At 44.9% G+C, this 20,287-nt stretch overlaps 1 protein-coding gene across 2 annotated transcripts in view; it reads right to left on the bottom strand.

The window, feature by feature from the left end:
• ADARB2 (adenosine deaminase RNA specific B2 (inactive)) overlaps window positions 1-20,287 on the bottom strand; it is a 303,071-nt gene that overhangs the window by 44,090 nt on the left and 238,694 nt on the right. For both annotated transcript variants that reach the window (XM_054171384.1, XM_054171385.1), the window contains exon 4: window positions 9,820-9,934. In XM_054171384.1, the coding sequence (XP_054027359.1) occupies window positions 9,820-9,934 (115 nt within the window). The remainder of the gene's footprint in view (window positions 1-9,819; window positions 9,935-20,287) is intronic.

The following is a 20,287-nucleotide window of genomic DNA, read 5'->3' on the forward strand; positions in this document are numbered from 1 at the left end:
TTCAGAATTAATAGGCACTTCTGTACACTTGTCTGTTTTGCATAAACCCAGTCATTACTAACTCTTATTAATAATGTTTGCTTTCTATTTCATTTTGCCTGCAGAATCCTTCAAATTTCTCAAGTGCTTTCACAGAATCACAGAAACACTCAGGTTGGATAAGACCCTCAGGATGATCACCAAGTCCAACCCACAACCTGACAAGGTTCACCCCTAAACCATATATATCCCCAAGCACCACATCCAAACCATCTTTAAACACCTTCAGGGTTGGTGACTCAACTACCTCCCTGGGCAGTACATTCCAACACCTGACCACTCTTGCTGGGAAAAATGTTTTCCTAATGTCCAGTCTAAACCTACTCAGTCACATCTTGAGACCATTCCCTCTTGTTCAATCACTAATTACCTGAGAGACCAGCACCAGCCTCTCTACAATGTCCTTTCAGGTAGTTGAAGAGAGCCATGGGGTCTCCCCTCAGCCTCCTCTTTTCCAAACTAAGCATTCCCAGCTCCTTCAGTTGCTCTTCATAAGATTTATTCTCCAGGCCCTCCCCCAGCTTCCTTGCCCTGCTTTCTGTTTAGGAGCATCAAGCTACCTTCTAAACAGGGATTAATTCAACCTCAGACATGTGGCTGATCTGGATGGAGCACATCACCAAGTTGTGCCTAGGAAAGCTAAAGCATTGGGTATGGCAAAATTCCCAAACTGGCACTACTGTGGCACCACCAGCCACATGCCACCACCAGCCACATGCCGCCTTCCTTGCTTTGGGGTGTAGAGCAGGAGATGATGTTGGATGGGTATTGCTCTTGGCAAGATGCCTGCTCTTCCTGAGGGGACCCAATCTCAGATGAAAGACCCAGGGAACCTAACTGTGTCCAGGTCATTTGACAAACAAGAAGAAATGGCCTTCATTATGATGACCTTAACTCCTAATCCACTGATCGTCAGAGTTCATGAGGCATTTCTTTCCCTGCCTGCCTTCTGTGGAGTAATGTTTGAGGAGACATTAGGTTAGGAGTAAGTATTGAACAATCCATAACAGCCACCTGCATTAGGTTTCTATTATTTGCCTAAAGACTCCTAATAGTTTTCAATTTGAAAAGGAAATGGAGCAGGGGAAAGGAAATTGGGGAGCTGTGTCAGCATGCTGGCTGGGCCCTGCTGAGGAGGGCAGCCAGGAGAGCAGGAAAGGAACTTGCCATATTTCATCCTCAAAAATGCTGCCAGTTAATTAGTTGCATTACAGGACAAAAATGTACCCACACATGACATACTGTCTCTGATCACAGATTCAGTCCAAAGACCTGATGAGGTGAGGAGTCTTTCTGGTGCTCTGCTGAAAGCCTCTGGGGTCACTACTAGGCAGGATGACCCTCAGAGTCAGATAGGGGAACTTGACCTTGCTAATGTTCATTTTCTGAGTGTCACAGTCCAGACTTTGAAGAGAGCCAGAGAGATCTGGGGCTGTTTAGTCTTGAAAAGACTGAGAGGGGAATCTGATCAATGTTTATCAATATCTGAGCGGCAGGGGGCAAGTGGAGGATGCCAATCTCTTTTCAGCGTCATGCAATGAGACAAGGAGCAATGGATACAAACTTGAACACAGATTTCGCCTCGAGGAGAAACTTCATTACAATGAGGGTAATGGAGCACTGGAGCAGGTTGCCCAGAGAGGTTGTGGAGTCTCCTTCTCTGGAGACTTTCAAACCCCACTTGGATGCATTCCTGTGCAGACTACCCTGTGTGATCCTGTTTTGGCAGAGGGGTTGGACTGAATGATCTCTGAAGGTCCCTTCCAAGCCCTAATGTACTGTGATAATGTGATACTGTGACTTTCACATCACAGATGAGCTGTTGAAAAGAAAATGAGTTTTTATTGTCAGACAGGCTCAGTTAACTGACACCAGTGGTAGGTTTCATTTCAGCTCTTCTGGATGGCGTAGAGTTTAGATGTCTGTAGCTGAGCTAATTACTGTAGGCTTTCTTTACAGTGAAAGGAGAGGAACTTTGCTGGGAGGTGATTCATCTGGCCTATTTACTTTTAGATAGCCAGGGTCTCTTCAAGAACTCTGAAGACCTGTAGACAGCCAGCAAAAAGTACAACCTTCTACTACATACAGATGCCAGTTCTGCAAGGTCTCAGGGCAAGTCCTGAGAGGCTGGAGTCAGGCTTGCCTCGGTGATGCCCAATGACAGGACAAGGGGCAATGAGTGAAAGCTGAAACAGTTCCCTTCCAGCCCCTAACGTTCTGTGATTCTGGTGTACTACAATCACTAAGACAGAATACAGAATCAACCAGGTTGGAAGAGATATTCGAGATCAAGTCCAACCTATCACCCAACACCATCTCATCAACTAAACCATAGCACTAAGTGCCCCATCCAGTCTCTTTTTAAACACTTCCACTGATGGCGACTCCACCACCTCCCTGGGCAGCACATTCCAATGGCCAATCTCTCTCTGTGAAGAATTTCATCCTAACATCCAGCCTAAACCTCCCCTGGCACAGCTTGAGACTATGTCCCCTTGTTCTGGTGCTGGTTCCCTGGGAGGGACCAGCCCCCACCTGGCTACAACCTCCCTTCAGGTAGTTCTAGATGGCAATAAGGTCTCCCCTGAGCCTCCTCTTCTCCAGGCTAAGCAACCCCAGCTCCCTCAGCCTCTCCTCACAGGGCTGTGCTCCATAACCCCTCCCCAGCTTTGTTGCCCCTCTCTGGACACCTTCCAGCAACTTAACATCTTTCCTAAACTGAGGAGCCCAGAACTGGACACAGTATTGAAAAAGGAAAACCAAAGTCACTAGGCAATTGTCAGAGGTGCAATCAGAAAACTGAATGCCACCGCCTGTATTTTGGAGGACTTTTGTGACAGCCAGTGAGCTTAACTCCCATTGAACAGGATGAAGTCTGCGACTGCTAATGCCAGCATACAGCTGGATTCACACTTTGGCATCTCAGCAGGTGGCAGAACACGTAGAGAAACAGCAGTCAGTATGCAAGTGCCTCTTTCACTGGATGTTCCAGACCCTGCTAGCTTCTTCACTGTGAAGACAACTCACTGCTTGGACTGTAGCCATTTTAAATTTGAAGAAAAAAAAAAAAAGTAAATCAGGTTTGATTAATTAAAATAAATCAATCCCACCACCTATTTCATTGGCTTAGAGACAACTGACACAAAATCCCATGCAGTAACAAGGAAAGGCAGAAATAATGATAGTGTAACACCAGCCCCTGTGAATAATTCATGTTATTTTAAATGGTGCTGCTTCCTTCTTTCTTTGATAAGCAATAATTTTGTGCTCTTTCTTTGCCTTTTTGAACAAATCAGTCAAAAGGATTGTCCATTGCTATCTGTCATAAAAAGTGTATTTGGAATAATTTTTTGAGGCAGCTTAAAGAGAGCTCTAATCACATCTCATAGCTGAGTCAGTTCAGGTTATCATTCCAGGTTGTTTAGGGAAGCAACATTTCTTGATGCTACCCAGAAGTGACAATCCTGCATTATTTTTCTGTTATCCTCTTCCCTGACAGCTCCAGGGGAGGTTTAGGCTGGATGTTAGGAAGAAGTTCTTCATAGAGAGAGAGATTGGCCATTGGCATGGGCTGCCCAGGGAGGTGGTGGAGTCACCATCACCGGAGGTGTTTTGAAGAGACTGGATGGGGTGCTTGGTACCGTGGTTTAGTTGATTAGATGGTGTTGGGTGATAGGTTGGACTTGATCTCAAAGGTTTTTTCCAACCTGGTTAATTCTGTTCTATTCCACCACATCCTTAGAATGGCTTCAGTTTTGTAATAAGAGATAGTCAAGACAAGAAAGGTCAGTGATACCAGAGAGGCTGCCTGCTGGAACATGTTGTGGGCACTGTCCTGCACTCCACTGTGCCCAGGCAAGTCCTCAAGCCTATGCAGAGCACTGTGTGGAACTGCACTGCCAGGCTGTGGGCTGTGTTAGCCATGCTGGGAGTGGGCAATATTCCCTGCCCCAAATACTCGTGCAGAAGAGGTGAAGAGCTGTTAGCTGCATGCATTTGTCTGCCAGACATAAAGACTGCTGCAACTCAGTTTCTCCTCTCCATTTTTCACTGTACCAGTGGTGCTGATTGTGGTCATTTCAGTGAAAAACAGGAGCTTGGGATTTCAGGAAGCACCCTGGTTGTATCCTGCAGCTTGCACCTGGGTGTCCCCAGAAGCAGCCCTGAGGTGGAGGGGAGCAGCTGATGTGAAAAGGTGGCTGAATAAAAAACTGGGAAGGAAGAGGCATGTTAAAGGCTTACCAAGCATTACAGAAATCTGAACAAAAGACAACCACATAGCTAGATGCTATTAGAAACAAAGAATTTGCTAGCGGTGAGGTTAAAGATACATAGGGATATAAGTGAAATGTAGTCTTCAAAATGCTGGAGTTGTGCAGGGATTTCTTTTCCTGTTGTCAAACTGCAAGTTGTGTGAGGGTGAATATATTGCATTTCTGTGCAGAGAGGGGGTATGGAGTGAGCCTCTGAGAAGCTCAGATACTCTTCCTTTCTTAATGTGTTGGGTAATCCTTCCTCTGCCTGAACTGCCTAGGGAAGACTATTCTCTGCAGCGCTCTTCATCTCTGTCAGCGAGCAAGCAGGGACAGAGGCACAGTCCTCTCTGCCCTGCTCTCTGCCCCCTCTGTGCTAGCAGCAAGAGCCAGGCTATTATCTGAGAGCAGCCATGGCTCTCCTTTCTCAGCCAGGCACAGTAAACTTTCCCCATACTGTGGGGTGTTTCTTTGTGAAAAAAAATTCAAACTCAGCTCCTCCAGAAGAAAAATCCCTTCCTGACACAAGCCAGTCTGGAGCTGATTGATTACACTGTTGGATGCCTGAGAAAGGACTCTCACATTAATCCATTTTGCAAGATGTTCCCATGCAGGCCTTTCCAGTAAGCCTTGAGGATTTCCTAGTCTAGAAAAGAATGGAGAGAAGGTAGCCAAAGTGGAGGGAAATGAGAAAACAGGAGCAAAACTGCTGAGGGCTGCAGAGAAGGCTCACCCAACAGCAAAGGGCACAAGAACTGGATACCTAAACCTTTGGTAAGTGACACCTACAAACACTGTGCTGGGTCCAGTCTTGTCCAACATCTTCACCAGTGACCTGGGTGCCCCTCAGGAAGTCTGCTGATGAAACCAAACTGGGAGGAGAGACTGAAATGCCAGAAAGCTGTGCTGCCATTCAGCAAGACCTGGAAAGGTTGGAGAGTTGGGTGGGGGTGAGCATAACGAAGCTCAACAAGAGCAAGTGTAGAGCCCTGCTCCTGGGGAGGAAGAATCCCATGTACCAGCACAGGGACTGACCTGCTGGAAAGCAGCTGCTCAGAGAAGGACTAGGGAGTCCTGGTGGACAACAAGATCCCCATGAGCCAGCAGTGTGTTCTGGTAGCCAAGAGGGCCGGTGGCATCCTGAGGTGCATCAAGAAGAGGTGGACCAGCAGGTTGAAGGAGGTTGTTCTCCCCTTTTCTCTGCCCTGGTGAGGACTCATGAAGCAGGTTGATACTCTGCATAGGGGCTGAATTTTCTACTGTATTTTACTACCTTACAGCTTTTCTATTTAAACTAGGGATCAGAAATCAGTTTGCCATCAATACTTCTGGTTGTACTCCGATGTCAGGCTTTATGAGCCTTAATATGGCTGTAAAGATCCACGGAGACATATTGTCAGCTCTGCTTTTTCCTATCATTGCACTTAGCAATGATTAAGATCCGTTCCATGAGATAAGGATGATAATTTCCCATCTTTTAGCACAGCATGAAACTGCTATTAAGGGCTCTTTTGTCCAGTTCATCTTTATTTCATACAAGTTAACTCAGAAGACCTCCTAGTTTGCCTTTAATATCAAAATGATTGTCAGCCTGGGAAAAAAGAGAGGGGAAAAAAAAATGAAGAGAGAAATCAGCTTACTACCTTCTTATATGAATGGGGTGCTCCTGTGAAAAGGAAGGAACTATCTTAATGCTTCATTTCTAACAGGAAGCATGACAAAAAAAGTCCTCTCAGTATTTAACTAAGATTAGTCAAACACAAATGGGAAAATGGCATTTAAATATCAGTCTTGTTCACAATGGTCATGGGAGGGTATTTTGCAGGGAGGACAGCAATGATAAGTCATCTCTGCACTGAGTGGCAGTAAGGGGTTGGTCTCTTCTCTCTAGCAACCAGCACCAGAACAAGAGGACACAGTCTCAAGATGCACCAGGGGAAGTTTAGGCTGGAGGTAAGGAGAAAGTTCTTCCCAGAGAGAGTCATTCGTCATTGGAATGTGCTGCCCAGGGAGGTGGTGGAGTCACCATCCCTGGAGGTGTTCAAGAGGGGATTGGATGTGGCACTCAGTGCCATGGTCTAGTCATGAGGTCTGTGGTGACAGGTTGGACTCGATGATCTTTGAGGTCTCTTCCAACCTTAATGATACTGTAATACTGTTGGGAGAAGAGACCACTCCTCACCTCACTGCTGTCTCCTTTCAGGGAGTTGGAAAGAGTGACAAGATCTCCCTCAGACTCCTTTTCTCCAGGCTAAATAATCCTAGTACCCTCAGCTGGTCCTCATGAGACCTGTGCTCTATGCCCATCACCTGCCTTGATGCCCTCCTCTGGGAGAGGAGCTGCTCCTGGAGAACTGGTCTTGCTGTTGGAGACTGAGGCAGAGAAGGCATTCAGCATGTCAGCCTTTTTCTCATCTTTGGTCACTACACTTCCCCACCACACCCAGCAAGAGACAAAAAAATCCTCCTTAGTCCCTTTGTTGTCACTGTGCTTCTAGAAATCTGGTTTATTGTCTGTTGTCTTTAATGCAGGATATTTATCTCATCCCAATTCAGAGAAATACACTGGGCTGCCTGCTTTTCTGACTAGCAATTTATTACAGCAGAACATTCACAGTTAGTCAATAACACCATTTTCTACATTCCTCCTCCCCCTCTCCCCCATTCTCATACTTGGAATTTGCCCTGGGTGCTACAGCATAAGTCAATTACAGTGTCCAAATGCAACTCTTTGGTTTCCCTGGGAAACCTGAAATGGTAGGAAAAAATGTCAGAGTTCAGGAAAAGAAAACCAATCTAGCACACTTCTGTTGTGTCTGTAGAGATTTTGTATTATCTCAACAGCAGTTATCACAGAATCACATTGTGCTTTTTGCTGGCTTTGTCTGAACAGTGGACAAGCACAGATAAATCTGCTGCTCGTCAGGATGACATTAAATTGAAACAGAGGGAAAAACAAATTAATTTTTGTCCTTTATGGGCATGTGTGGTGCCAAACACAGCAAAACATTACCAGATCTGGAGGGGTTTGGATGCCCTCAGTAAGCTGTTTGCAGAGATTCGGGGGTTCTTCTGCCAAATTCTATGTTAAAAACACAGGCAAATGGTACTCATTTGAGTGTTTGAAGGGGGAAAACCTGTTCCTGTCATCTTTAAACACAGCGAGATCCTTGCTGCCTCTGGGAGGGATGGCAAGGAGCAAATGGCAAATCTACAGCTGCAGTGCAAAAAAGTAATGGCATCAATGGCAAATGGTTAACCTTGGCATGCCTGGCAGACAATGCCTGGAAGACGTACCAAGGAAAGGCTGTGTCTACCTTTGCATCTTCTGTGAATCACTTCACACCTGTGGGTTTCTTTTCTAGGCTTCACAAAACCAGTATGATATTGATGAAGGAGATGGCTGCCAGATTGAAGGAATTCATAAAAGGGAATTCAAAATTACAAAAGAAGCCCTCAGGGAAAGGCTTGGTGAACATAAGTAAAATTATGCTTTGGTTTAATGCTGACTAAGATGAAGGATGAGATACAAATGTGTAAAGTTTCATTAAGGGCATGGGACTCATTAAAAAAAAATCAAACAGCAGCAGGACACTTTTGCCCCTTCCCCAAAGAAGGGACACAGACAGCCTAGCAAGGCTGGCAGGTATTTGGATGTGCCCCTTCTCTCCCTGCTACTGCACTGCATGCACTCAGTAGCCAGTTTTAGAAGTTCTGACTCCTTTAGGCGACTTCTCTTCCCATATAGTGTGGAGTTTCAGATATCTTTGGTCACGTAGCAGCAAGGCTGTGTCAGCTCCATTGTGATTTTTAAAACAAGTCTAGGCCTACCAGAATGCAAGAACAGTGGGCTCCTTGGCAAGGTAGAATCATAGACTTGTTAGGGTTGGAAGGGACCTCAAGGATCATCTAGTTCCAAACCCCCTGCCATAGGCAGGGGCACATCACACTAGATCAGGTTGCTCAGAGCCACATCCAGCCTGGCCTTGAAAACCTCCAGGGATGAGGCTTCCACCACCTCCCTGGGCAACCTGTTCCAGTGTCTCACCATGGAATGAAATTTATACAGGCAATCCAGACCCTGAGTGTAAGAAAACCAAAGAGGGACACTTGAACTGGGGACAGCTTCCCCTCAGAAAGCTGTTAAAGCAATAGTTCTTGGCTCCTGTAACTTAGCCTCTTGTAAAAGGCAAATTTAAATGTTCCTCCTTGTGGTCCTGTTTGGAAAGAGCTCCTCTCATCAAATGACAGCACTTGGTTTAAACCTGATGAGTGTCACAGGCAAGAAATCTATGGCAAGGCAGCTTGCACACTGGGTGCAGCATCTACCTTTCACATCCCAAAGTCAATCACATTCTCCTCCTTCTTACTGTTCTTGGTACTGTCTCCTGTGGTCTATAGGACTCCTAAACCACATTTTATGATTGCACAACACTGTGTCTGTGCAGCACTCAAAAATATGGAATAATCTGCCATTATTCCAGAGCCTAAAGTAACCAAAAAATAACTAACCAGGGCAGGTTAAGCAAAATTACAACATGGACAGCTGAGAGGCAGATCAGAGGAGAGGATTGCTTGCAGTTTTCACATCAAATAAGAGGAGAATAATTACTCTGCACAGAACTCTTAGCTCTACTTAGGTCCTGTGGGTGGAAAAGATCTAGCAGATAATCCTGCCTCCATCCTGTGGCCTTGCAATAGTCACAGCTGTGCCTACTGCACGTAGCTAATGTAATTGTTGAAAGGAAGCAGAGAGCCCAGGCTGGATGAAATATGCATGCATCTCCCCTCTGAGCTTAGCCTCTCATTTCTAAACCCAATCCACTGCTCCATGTGTCTGGGTGAGAATGAGGTTCATGGCAGCACCCCCACTGCTGACATCCTCATAAATACCAAGATGTCCCGACAGAGGAGTGCTCACAAATACAGACAGACAGGCAGGACCATCTATGCCACAGCTCCATCAGAAGGTTTCTGTATAGAATGTGTCCATTAGCTAAGGCTCAGCAGGAGTGAATACCAAGTTCTGGCCCTGCTGGGAAGTACTTCCCGTGGTTAGACCAGACCAGAATTTAAAGCTCAGGCTGCTCTGAGCTCGTTTCTTTTGACTAGAAAGGAAATGAGCTGAGGCTTGCTTTTGTTGTCAGTCAAACCCAAAGTTTTAAGGTGGCAGCACAAACTTGGCACCTCCAGATCTTAAAAGGCAACTAACAAATAACACAACTGTTTATTGATAACTACAAATCCCTCACCTACTCAGAAATGCAAAATCAGACCACTTTGCATTTTTTCCTGTAAACAAAGCAGTGTAAGGGCAGATTGATGAATAAATCTTTACCACTGTTACCAATGTTTTTGTCTGAACATACTCGAGGTGTAAATATTTAATGTGCCTTTTCTCTGCATTCCTATTTGTTTTCCTGGGTGGGGGTAAAGTCACCCTTCAATACTGTGGGCCAGGTAAATAATGCATTACTTAGTCATGGAAAAAAAATGCCAGAGGAAAAACAACGAGAGGATATCTTACCTTTGGTCATCACAATGCCTGCAAGAGTTTTGTGGCGTGCATGCATGGAAGTGAAATTGTCTGTCAGCTCCTGGAACTTCTGTGCAACCATTTGGTATATGCAATCAGCAAAATCCTGAAAGACACAGTCAGAGAGAGCTTTTCACTTCTTTGAACGAGGAACCCAGGTGTTTCTGCAGATTAGCCACCTGCTGTCAATTGCTGAGACCTTCCTTTCAGAATTAGGCAACACCTACATGAGCAAAGATAAAAGGAGTATCTCTTTGTCTACTGCCCACATCACCCTCAGAGATGGCCAGATTAACTGAATTGAAGCTAGAGATCTGCCCTGACTGGAATTAGTAGGAAAAGGTAGATTTTTCAGACTGACTTTTTTTGGGTCTCCAAGATGCAGGTCCAGGATCAGTTCACAAGAAATTTGCTGGTCCTTAGAGCGTTCTGTTGGAGCAAGCTGAAGAGGTGGATGCGTGTGTGTCCCACCAAACTCCTTATCTCCATAAGCCCACTGAAAAAGTCCATCAGCCCACAAAGCCTGAGAGCTGAGGCCTCAGTCACAGGCAGGGACCACCCCTCTCTGCATTCAGGGTGAATTTCAATTACTCACAGATAACAAGGTAAAACAAATCAGCTGAGGAACCTGAGCTGTGTTTAGTGTTGTCAGGAGGGTGCCATGGTCTGTCCCACTTCCACCTCTACAGCCATTGGGAGGAAGGGGAAGGGAACTTCTGCTTGTACATCACAGCAAGGATGTTGGTGTGCAGTAGTGATGAGGGACTGGTCTGACAGGTCTCTCCCTGGGCACAGAAGCTTTGTTGAAAGGTTCAACATTCCCATGGACAAAGCTCTAGAGACTGTGGGGTCTGTACCTTCAGGTCTGAACGAGTCCAGTCTCCAGAGAGAGCCCTTGGGAAGCTGATTACTGAAGCCAAGCAGGGTAAAGGGTCTAAATAACGCATTCTGCAGACTGCATATGGATGAATGTGAACCAGCTCTGAGGGCACCACCAGTTGGACCACTTCCCTGCTGCAATGTTCAGTATCATTTCATTTACTTAATCTCTGCACTTTGGCACAGAGCCTTTCAAGCATATATTTGAGATAAGTCAGAGGAATACTCTTTGTGAGCATGAGTTGTTCTTAAAGCGCTTTGCAAGTCTGGAAACAAAAAAGTAAGCTACAAAGGAACATTTTGTGGTTCTTTTGGCTATAGGTTTTTCATGTGAAACCAGGCTGTACCTTGGGTACACAAATCCTACTGGGAGCACTTCCTGGAGGCTGAAAGTCATTCTGTGATGCTGACAGGAGACTCCTGGCATGTTGTAATCTGGTTAGCCCTGAGTGACTGCACCTTTGTTATGAAAAGTGGCTTGACCAAGCAGCAACTCCAGTTTTTCTCCTGGTGCTGGGATAAGCTGCATGGGTGAGGGTCCTGGTAAAACAGGAATTCACCTGAATCCTTTTAGTGGATCCATGGCACGTGTGGAGGAGACACTGAATCTGATATTTAACCTCTCTGAAGATCAGATGCATTGTTTTTCTCCCCAGACTGTTAATGGTGATGAAAGCACATTGGTGAAAGCACGGTGATTTAAACTGGGAGAACACAGAGCTATTTTTCAGAGGAAAGCAGATTCTAATTCCCAAATATTAGCAGTAATGGTACTGCCACTGAGAGCCTCTGCAGGCTGCATGCCATATGCTTCTACAGTTTGCTGCATAAAGTCAGCTTAATTTTTAAACATTATTATAGCAAATATAAAAACCCTGATTATATAAACCATAACAGCAATCAGGCAGCCCCCTTTTCATAAAACCTGGATTCCTCCCCACACCCCCACCATGTACAATCCTTGCAAGTGATTGCAATTTGCTCCAATGCATACAGGATAGGATTTCTTTGACGCAATAACTAAATGCAGATTTCCAACATATTGCTCTGGGAATGAACCCTTTGCCCCAAAACACAGTTTAATATAACATGGAATAAAATCTCCTGGCTTGTTGCAGAAGAAGGAAAGAGCCTTTGACTTTGTGGCCAGCAGGAGCAGGGAGGTCATTCTGCCCCTGTACACTGCACTGGTTAGGCCACACCTTGAGTCCTGTGTCCAGTTCTGGGCCCCTCAGTTTAGGAAGGATGTTGACTTGCTGGAAGGTGTCCAGAGAAGGGCAACAAAGTTGGTGAGGGGTTTGGAACACAGCCCTGTGAGGAGAGGCTGAGGGAGCTGGGGTTGCTTAGCCTGGAGAAGAGGAGGTTCAGGGGAGACCTTATTGCTGTGTACAACAACCTGAAGGGAGGTTGTAGACATGAGGAGGTTGGTCTCTTCTCCCAGGCAACCAGCACCAGAACAAGAGGACACAGTCTCAGGCTGAGCCAGGGAAGGTTTAGGCTGGAGGTCAGGAAGAAGTTCTACACAGAGAGAATGACTGTCCATTGGAATGGGCTGCCTGAGGGGGTGGTGGAGTCACCATCATTGGAAGTGTTTAGGAAGAGACTTGATAGGGTGCTTGGTTGCATGGTTTAGTTGATTAGATGGTGTTGGATGACAGGTTGGATGTGATGATCTCGAAGGTCTCTTCCAACCTGGTCTATTCTATAAAAGTTTTCTAAAGTTTCTATAAAAGCCATAGAAACCCTTTTTTCTGGGGGGACACACACACACACATTTTAGACTAGAACTGGATGAAACCTAAGAAAAATTATCAAGAATGATGTGACAGTTCACTTTGACTGTGTTTATACCTCCTCTAATCTAATTGTCCACAACCGCCGTGCCAGCAAGATATTGCTCACACGGTGCTTCTGAAGGATGAATTTTGGGTCAATTCTCATTTGTCAAGCATCAAGGCACCCTTGTGATATAAATGCAATTATAGTTGCTTTACAGATGAATGAGTGAAGGCACTAAAGGAGTGAGGGACTGGTCCAGGGGAATAGCAGAGAGCTGGGCACGGCCAGGTGTTCAGTTTTCCTTATGCTCTGGCTAAGTGCTCAGCACTGGAACGCTGCCTGTCTCTCATAATATGAAAGTTTGCTTCTAAACTTGTTTTCCTACAGAAGAGTGACTTCATCCAGAATAGAAAAACCAAAGGATATTTGCAGGACTGAGAGAGCTGGGTCCCATATGGTAGACTGAAAATCTGATCAGCTTTATTTGGACTACAAAGACAGAAAGAAGGAGGGGGAAAGTATCTCAATAAAACTATCTGCACCATCATTAAAAAAAAAGAGAGAGAATCAAATCATCATTTCATCTCCTGCACTGCTACAGTCCAGGCCATGCCTAGACTTGTAGCATGGCCTCCAAATCTGCATCCCAGGGCATTTTGTGCTCATTAAGAGTTAATTAGCTTTGAGGCACATACAATTCCTAAAAGAATCATTTCAAAAAATGCTAAACAGAACAAATAACTTTTAACTTTGGATTTAGAAATCCCCATGGCCAGGGCTTTCTTTACTTCATTTGGCAGGAGGTTCCAAAGCCAGAGAGTGAAGAGACTCCTTAAAAGCAAAACAACAACATGACTTCAGATAACAGTTAGGGGTGATAAGGAATTGGGCATTTGCTGATCTGCAGGAGTTACCTGAGGCATTAGAGAACAGTACACTCATTCAATGTGAAGCCTCTTAGCTGAAGGAAAATCAAGCAAGTATTTTTCTTCTTGAATCCATTGCCTAAAAAGTTGCCAATGAAATGGATAGAAGCAAAGGAGTGGCACAGAGAGATGTATGCAGTATGCAGGAAAAACAACAGAAACACAGAGTCTGATCTGAAAGGTAATTTACTGGCTTACTGCTGTCCTATCAGCATATTATTACCATCAGGAGACTATGATTTATAACAGACATATAATATAGGCTGATATAAAGATATTATCATAATATATCGCAGTAATAATTACAAAAGACCCCCAAGGTTCTGAATGGATATTCCAAAGTACAATGGCAAGGAGGAAAAGGAGCAGGTTATTCTTGCAGATGGAATCATTGAATCATAGAATTGTCAGGGTTGGAAGGGACCTCAAGGATCATCTAGTTCCAACCCCCCTGCCACAGGCATGGACACCTCAAATTAGATCAGGTTGCCCAGAGCAACATCCACCTAAGTGATGGTTGTTGTGAAACTAGTTGAATGCTGGGATGGAATGGAATGGAATGGGATGGAATGGGATGGAATGGGATGGAATAGAATAGAATAGAATAGAATAGAATAGAATAGAATAGAATAGAATAGAATAGAATAGAATAGAATAGAATAGAATAGAATAGAATAGAATAGAATTAACCAGGTTGGAAAAGATCTTTGAGATCATCGAGTCCAAGCTATCATCCAACACTATCTAATCAACTAAACCATGGCACCAAGCACCTCATCCAGTCTCTTCCTAAACACCTCCAGTGATGGTGACTCCACCACCTCCCTGGGCAGCACATTTCAATGGCCAATCACTCTGTGAAGAACTGCTTCCTAACATCCAGCCTAAACCTCCCCTGGTGTAGCTTAAGACTGTGTCCTCTTGTTCTGGTGCTGGATACAGACAAGGCTATTATCTGCCATCAGAAAGACCTTAAAAACCAGGCACAAAAGGAACCATTATTTTTTTATCCCCCCTCTTTAATTTTTTGTTACCAAAACAATGAATCTCAGAGAAAAGTTGTGTTTGGTGATATCACAGGTCCTACTGCCAGATATGAGTGAAAATAAAAGTCTCCATCTGGAGTAAATACAAGAGCCAAATACATCTTGGCAGCTTCTGAACGAATATCAGGTTGGTAGTAGAAAAAGGGAAAATTTCAGCAGATGGAGGAAAAAGAATAGTAGACATTTTTCTTGTGAAAGATAATCTCAGTGCAATTAATAGAGGTGTATGCAATTGCACTGAGCATTTCATGGCAGAAATGGCAGCTTGGGGCAGTAGGGACAGGGCAGGAGAAAACAGAAAGCTAATGGACAGCCAGAACTCTGCTCTTACCAAGGCACATGGGAGAACAAGCACCCAAATAAAGCCCGAGTGCTGGAACTAGGGGGACTTGCAGTTGGGTGTTAAATCTCTTTGGATTGCCAAGGTCTGATGCAGAATTCCACTGAAGGATGCTCCAGGTAAGACCCAAGTGGCAAGGATGGGAATCCAAACACAACTGTGCCCTGGCTGGTCAGGGTGAGCTCAGCCATGCCAACTTGACCTGTGTTTTGAGAGGAAAAAACAAGACTCTGGGAAAGAACAGACCTACCAGGTGCTGAGGACATTTCAAATCCCCTGCTTTGGTTCACCTGCTATCCAAATCCCAGCTTTCATAGGCCCTCACTTAGATTTTCCTCTACAAACAGTATTTGTCTCACAGGCAACTTCTTTGGGATCCAAATTTTTGCTCAGTCTTACTACTACAGTTATGAGTAAGGCAAACAAGACAGCTAGAGCCACAGTGAGGGGCAAATCTTGGTTCCACTCAAGCCATGCACCTTGCCTAAATGCCTGCTGGCACCGATGGAAGCAACAGTTCCTTGTTTAGCCACTTGGCAGAAGAAAGAAAAGAGGCAACACTGGAGTTTTCCCTGTGACAAGAAAAAAGCCTGTGACAGCCTGCAGTATTTAATGAGCTGCAGGGTAATGCACGCAAGGAGGCTGGAAAAGTGAAAAATAGATGTCATTGCTATTAAAAGTGCACTGTGTTGTCTGAAGTATTCATCTGCCCTTGATTACCATATCAAATTACTCGTGTTATTCACAGAGGAAAAGCAAACTTTAGATCATACCACTGCAGGACTAAAAACTTTTAGTCATTCCTCAGCACTAATATTTCAAATGGTATAAATAATTAAATGTGTTCAAGTTTGCAATGGGAGTCTTCAGGGTAAAACTGACATTCAACAGAAGTAGTAAGGATATTAAAATCAATAGATTATAAAGGAGAAAGCCTTTAGTAAACATTTTCTATTGAAATCCTGTCTTAGGGTTTATAGGGTTGAAATATCAAAAAGGTTAGATTTGCATATGGATGGGAAGAGAAATCCTGCTATACAGATATCACCAAGGGCTCTGCTTCTCCTGCCTCCCAAGCACTTTGTTTCCCAGAAAATTACTGACATTTGGGGGGTAAATGTTGAAGACAAGGAGTGGGGATTGGGTTGAATTAAGTTCACAACTCCTTTCACAGCTAAAAGGAGCTGGACACCCAGCTCTTTTTCCTAGCTGAAGGGGAAACACACACTCTCTGACAGTGGGAGTTTGCATTTCTTTCCTGCAGGGAAGTCTCACTGACTAAATCGGGGGGGAGGGAAATGCAGCACAGAGAACATCAATCCTGAGGGGCTGCTCGTGGTCAGAGTGTGCAGCAAACTGCTACACAACACACTTCTCCCCAGGCTTGTAAATAAGTTTGCTGCAGCTGGTTGGAGATTCATCGCTAAGTGATTGCACCCTTGAGCCAATGAATTAGTCAGGCTCTTCCCAGGTACTACATCACCTTCAAGATGCAGCCTTGAGAAGTGAAATATCTGAGAGCTGTGGGCTACTCTCCGACATCAGTCTTCTAGCATCAGTCTAACACCAGGAGCTCTGCCAGCGTGATGGTAAGGGCTGAATGAGGACCTAGAGGCCTGGACAGGCAGGGATAACCTGTGCAAGGAAGAAGGGCAGTGGGTCACATGCAGCTGGTTGCAGGCTAAGTTCATTCCTTGCTCTGCTTCCTGGAAGCCTTGGTGCAAAGCACTTGCCTTGCCACGAGTCCCACTCCTGCAGAGGTAAAAGGGAACAATTTTTACCCACCTCTCAAGGGAACTGTGAGGCAAATGGCACTGATGGTGGTGAGACTCTCCAAGTCCATGCAAGGACTTCAGCAGCCAGACTGGAGGCTGCAGCCCACAGTTCCTCATAACTCAGCCTCCCTTCAGCATGCCCAGACATTTATGGAGTACTACTCAAAGAACAAGGCACTGCCAGGAAATTCATTGTGGTTCTTTCCTTGAGATGTGCAGTAATTATTTCTCTCTGATCATAACTCCTGCAGTATTGATCATTATGTCAGGTTTTGGCTCACCCCTCAGGGCCAGCTTTCTTTTATCTCAGATGGATGTGGTTTGATTTTGTCTGGCTATATGTTTTCATCCCAGCTGATGGCATTCCTATATCCTGTGTACACCCTGACTCAGAGAGGTCTTCTCATCTGTGCTTCTCAGGGGGCACTGGGAGCTACTTTCCTCTCCTCCCCTCACCTTGGCTGGGAGCTGATTTCTCTGCTCATTTCCCAGACCCCATCAAACATATTTGCCTTCATGCTGTGGCTTACATTATTAGTGATCATTTACTACATAAATATCACTAGTGTGCTGGCTGCTGTACGAGGCAGACTCCAAAGGCAGTCCCTGTGTGGCAGGTGGAAGAATGACAAAATGCCTCAACAGCCCCCAGAATGGGAATCAGAACAGAAAAGACCTTCTCCCATCCATTTGGGTTTTGAGTTTCCCAGTACACCTAGGGCTTTATGAACATAGAATACATAGAATACATAGAATAAACCAGGTTGGAAGAGACCTTCAAGATCACCGCGTCCAACCCATCAACCAATCAAACACCACCCAAACAACTAACCCACGGCACCAAGCACCCCATAATACAGGCATGATACCCATTGCCTGTGCTGGGCCTGAGAGGACACAGCCTGCACCAAGAAGTTAAGATTCGTGTATTCAGCATACTCTCCAGCGATGGTTAGAGCCTGCAAGCACTTCTCACTTGTGATGTTTCTTGAGTGGCTAAATGCAGGCTCATTGTCCTCCACTGCACCTGAAATTCTTTCACTAGGGAGCACAAAAGCTTCCCAGTGAACTTTCTTCTAAATCTCTTCAGTGAGATGCTTCAGTCACGGCTGCCAAAGAGGTACCCTGCCAATGTCTGCAGAACCCTTTGTTATAACATGCAACTTTTCCCACACATATTGAGTTTGAACCGAGGAGGGGGGCAAGTTTTATTGGGGCATTTGAGGAGGGAGGGACAAACACAGAAACTGATAGCTATGCTGTGAATTCTGCTATAATTGAAAAAGCCTCTGAACTTGTGTGAGTGCTGCTGTGTGATCCTGTAAATGGGATTAATCAATGCTCAATATCTCAAAAGAAATTTGTAGCAACAGTAGGAAGTACAAGAATCAAAGAGGAATTTATTCTACAAGCTCAGTGAAAAAAAACCCCATGTTCTGTTTTCTCAATATATCCCCTGACTACAGGGAATCAATCAAACTTAACATAATGTATCTTTTTATTTGTTTCAGAACCCCCTGGAGTGACTGAAAGAAAATAGAACACATAAAATAAGCATCCTATTGGAAAAGGAAATAATGCCAAATCCAAATGCCCCAGCTCCTCCAAAAAAGCACAACTGTCTATTTAGTAGGAAAACATTCTGCATGTAGGTTTAATTAGAATCTTTAAATTCACATTAGTGTGTTAATGTTAGGATGCTAACAGATGAGCCCCCTCTATTTGGGGTTGATTCATTGCTGCCTGCATTCATCTTGCTCTAAAAAGATGCTACCAATAAGAGCCATTTCAATGAATTTAGAGGGCTGACATGAACAGTTGCTCCCTAAAGGAGGCCATGCTAAGTTTCTAGCTTTGCTGCTTCTGAGTACAGCTCCGTGTTATTGTTCTGGCAATGAAGAATGTCCATTCCAATTCTGCAGAATCATTCCTGAAGTCAATGCTGCACCTGCTAACAGACACCAGAAAGGAGGCCTTGTTTGTTTGTCTTTTTTCTTTTACTGATCCTTAAGCCAAAAGCCTTCTTCCTACAGAGTGCTGAATAATTCAGACCAGTGAAGCAGCGTTTGCTTTGCAGCCTTGTGCCCACTTTAGGACAAGCCTCAGGTGTCAAGCTGTTGTGCACCACAGACATTAAATTAGCACAAATGGCTTTTCCTTAACTAGATAAAAGCTCTGTGAAGCCACCAGTGCCTAGCAATGGCTAACTGTCAAAAGGCTTTGATGCTCTCAATAACAACCTAGATTTTAGCTTCACATTAGGAGCGTTGTCTCTTTAACAAAATCAATGCTTTACCTGAGAAATGCCCTTCCAGATTTTGGTTCCCTCTCTTTATCTTTCTCAGGTGCACTAAAACGAATATCCTTTGGAAGCTAATGGTGGCAAACCCCGTGTCACATACAACGCTCCTGGCCTTTCGAGGTCCAGTCTCCTCCCAAAGCCTGACCAGTTAGCAGCTGCTGGGGAAAGGTTCAAAGCAGGGAGCAAGCGGTGCTTGCTCAAACCCCTCGAGTATCACTCTGAAAATCTATGCCCCTATGTTTCTGGTTCTCATTAAGGGGCTGCACTGCTAAGAGCCTTCTCCATCACACCTATGCTTTCTTAGATAAAGCAGGGTGCAGGAAGTGTCCAAAACAAATTTAATCTATTCTGAGCTGCTGCTCCCAGCAAGGCACTGCACGACTCAGCCTTCTGAATCACACAATGCACTGCGTGGCAATTGCTGTACAGACGTTGGAATTTTTCCTTTCTTGTTGTTAAGATCTTGCTGTCATTTGCTGTAATGATTCTCCAAATTCAGCTGTAACCTTGCTAACAACCTTTCCCTTGGCTGAGAGCAGTGCTAAGGCAGGCTGCATTTTGTGTTACCTCACCATTCTCTGGGCTTCTCCTCAAATGTGTAATTATCAGGGACAGTTCTCATCATCTGCGGTGGCTTTGTGCCAGGAGAGTCAGAACCATGATTTTGGCTGAGTCCTGACTGCCACTCAGGCACCCAACAGAGCCATTTGGGACTGCTGTGTGCCTGGGGGCAGGGCTGAAACTGTTGTCTCCCTGACTTACTGTCTCTGACTGGGCAAGCAGTTAACATAACATTGCTGAAATTAAGAAAGAGTTTTACCTGCATCTGAAGCTAAAAATTCAGTTTCAGGCCATGTCCTAAAACTCAAGTATCACCTCCCCATTAACCTTCCTTCCACCTCCAGTCAAGAGACTCCTGACCAAGTGTCTGCACCTAGAACCTGGGAATGGCCTTTTTAAGCCCTGTGTACAGCCACAGGGTAAGAAAGGATTTCCCAAATTTCAGACAGCAGTTCCAGAGAGAACAGAGGGACAACCAGCTCCACAGCCAGCTCCCAGGACAAATAAAGCTTTGTCACCATCCTGTGCTGTTAAGGTAATCACTGGATGGTAACTCACTTGCTAAGATATACATAATCTAGAGGACACTCCAATACATTTTTTTTGCAGCATATTTTTCTGCTCACAGGTTCCTCAACAAGGAGGAGCTGGCACAGAAGCCTTGCACTCCCCTTTCCAGTCTATAAAACTATCCTGTCAAAATATGGGAAGTGGGTTGGAGCTGGACCCAAGAGCTAATATGGACAGCAAGGTAAAACATGCTGCTTGCAGCCCCTGAGAACCATAAAAGTGAAGAAGTGAAGGGTTTTAAGGCTACCTCCCACTGCACCTCTGTCTTGTCTTTCCTCATC

Source organism: Dryobates pubescens, chromosome 21, assembly GCF_014839835.1.
Source record: "Dryobates pubescens isolate bDryPub1 chromosome 21, bDryPub1.pri, whole genome shotgun sequence".
Taxonomy (NCBI): Eukaryota; Metazoa; Chordata; class Aves; order Piciformes; family Picidae; genus Dryobates; species Dryobates pubescens.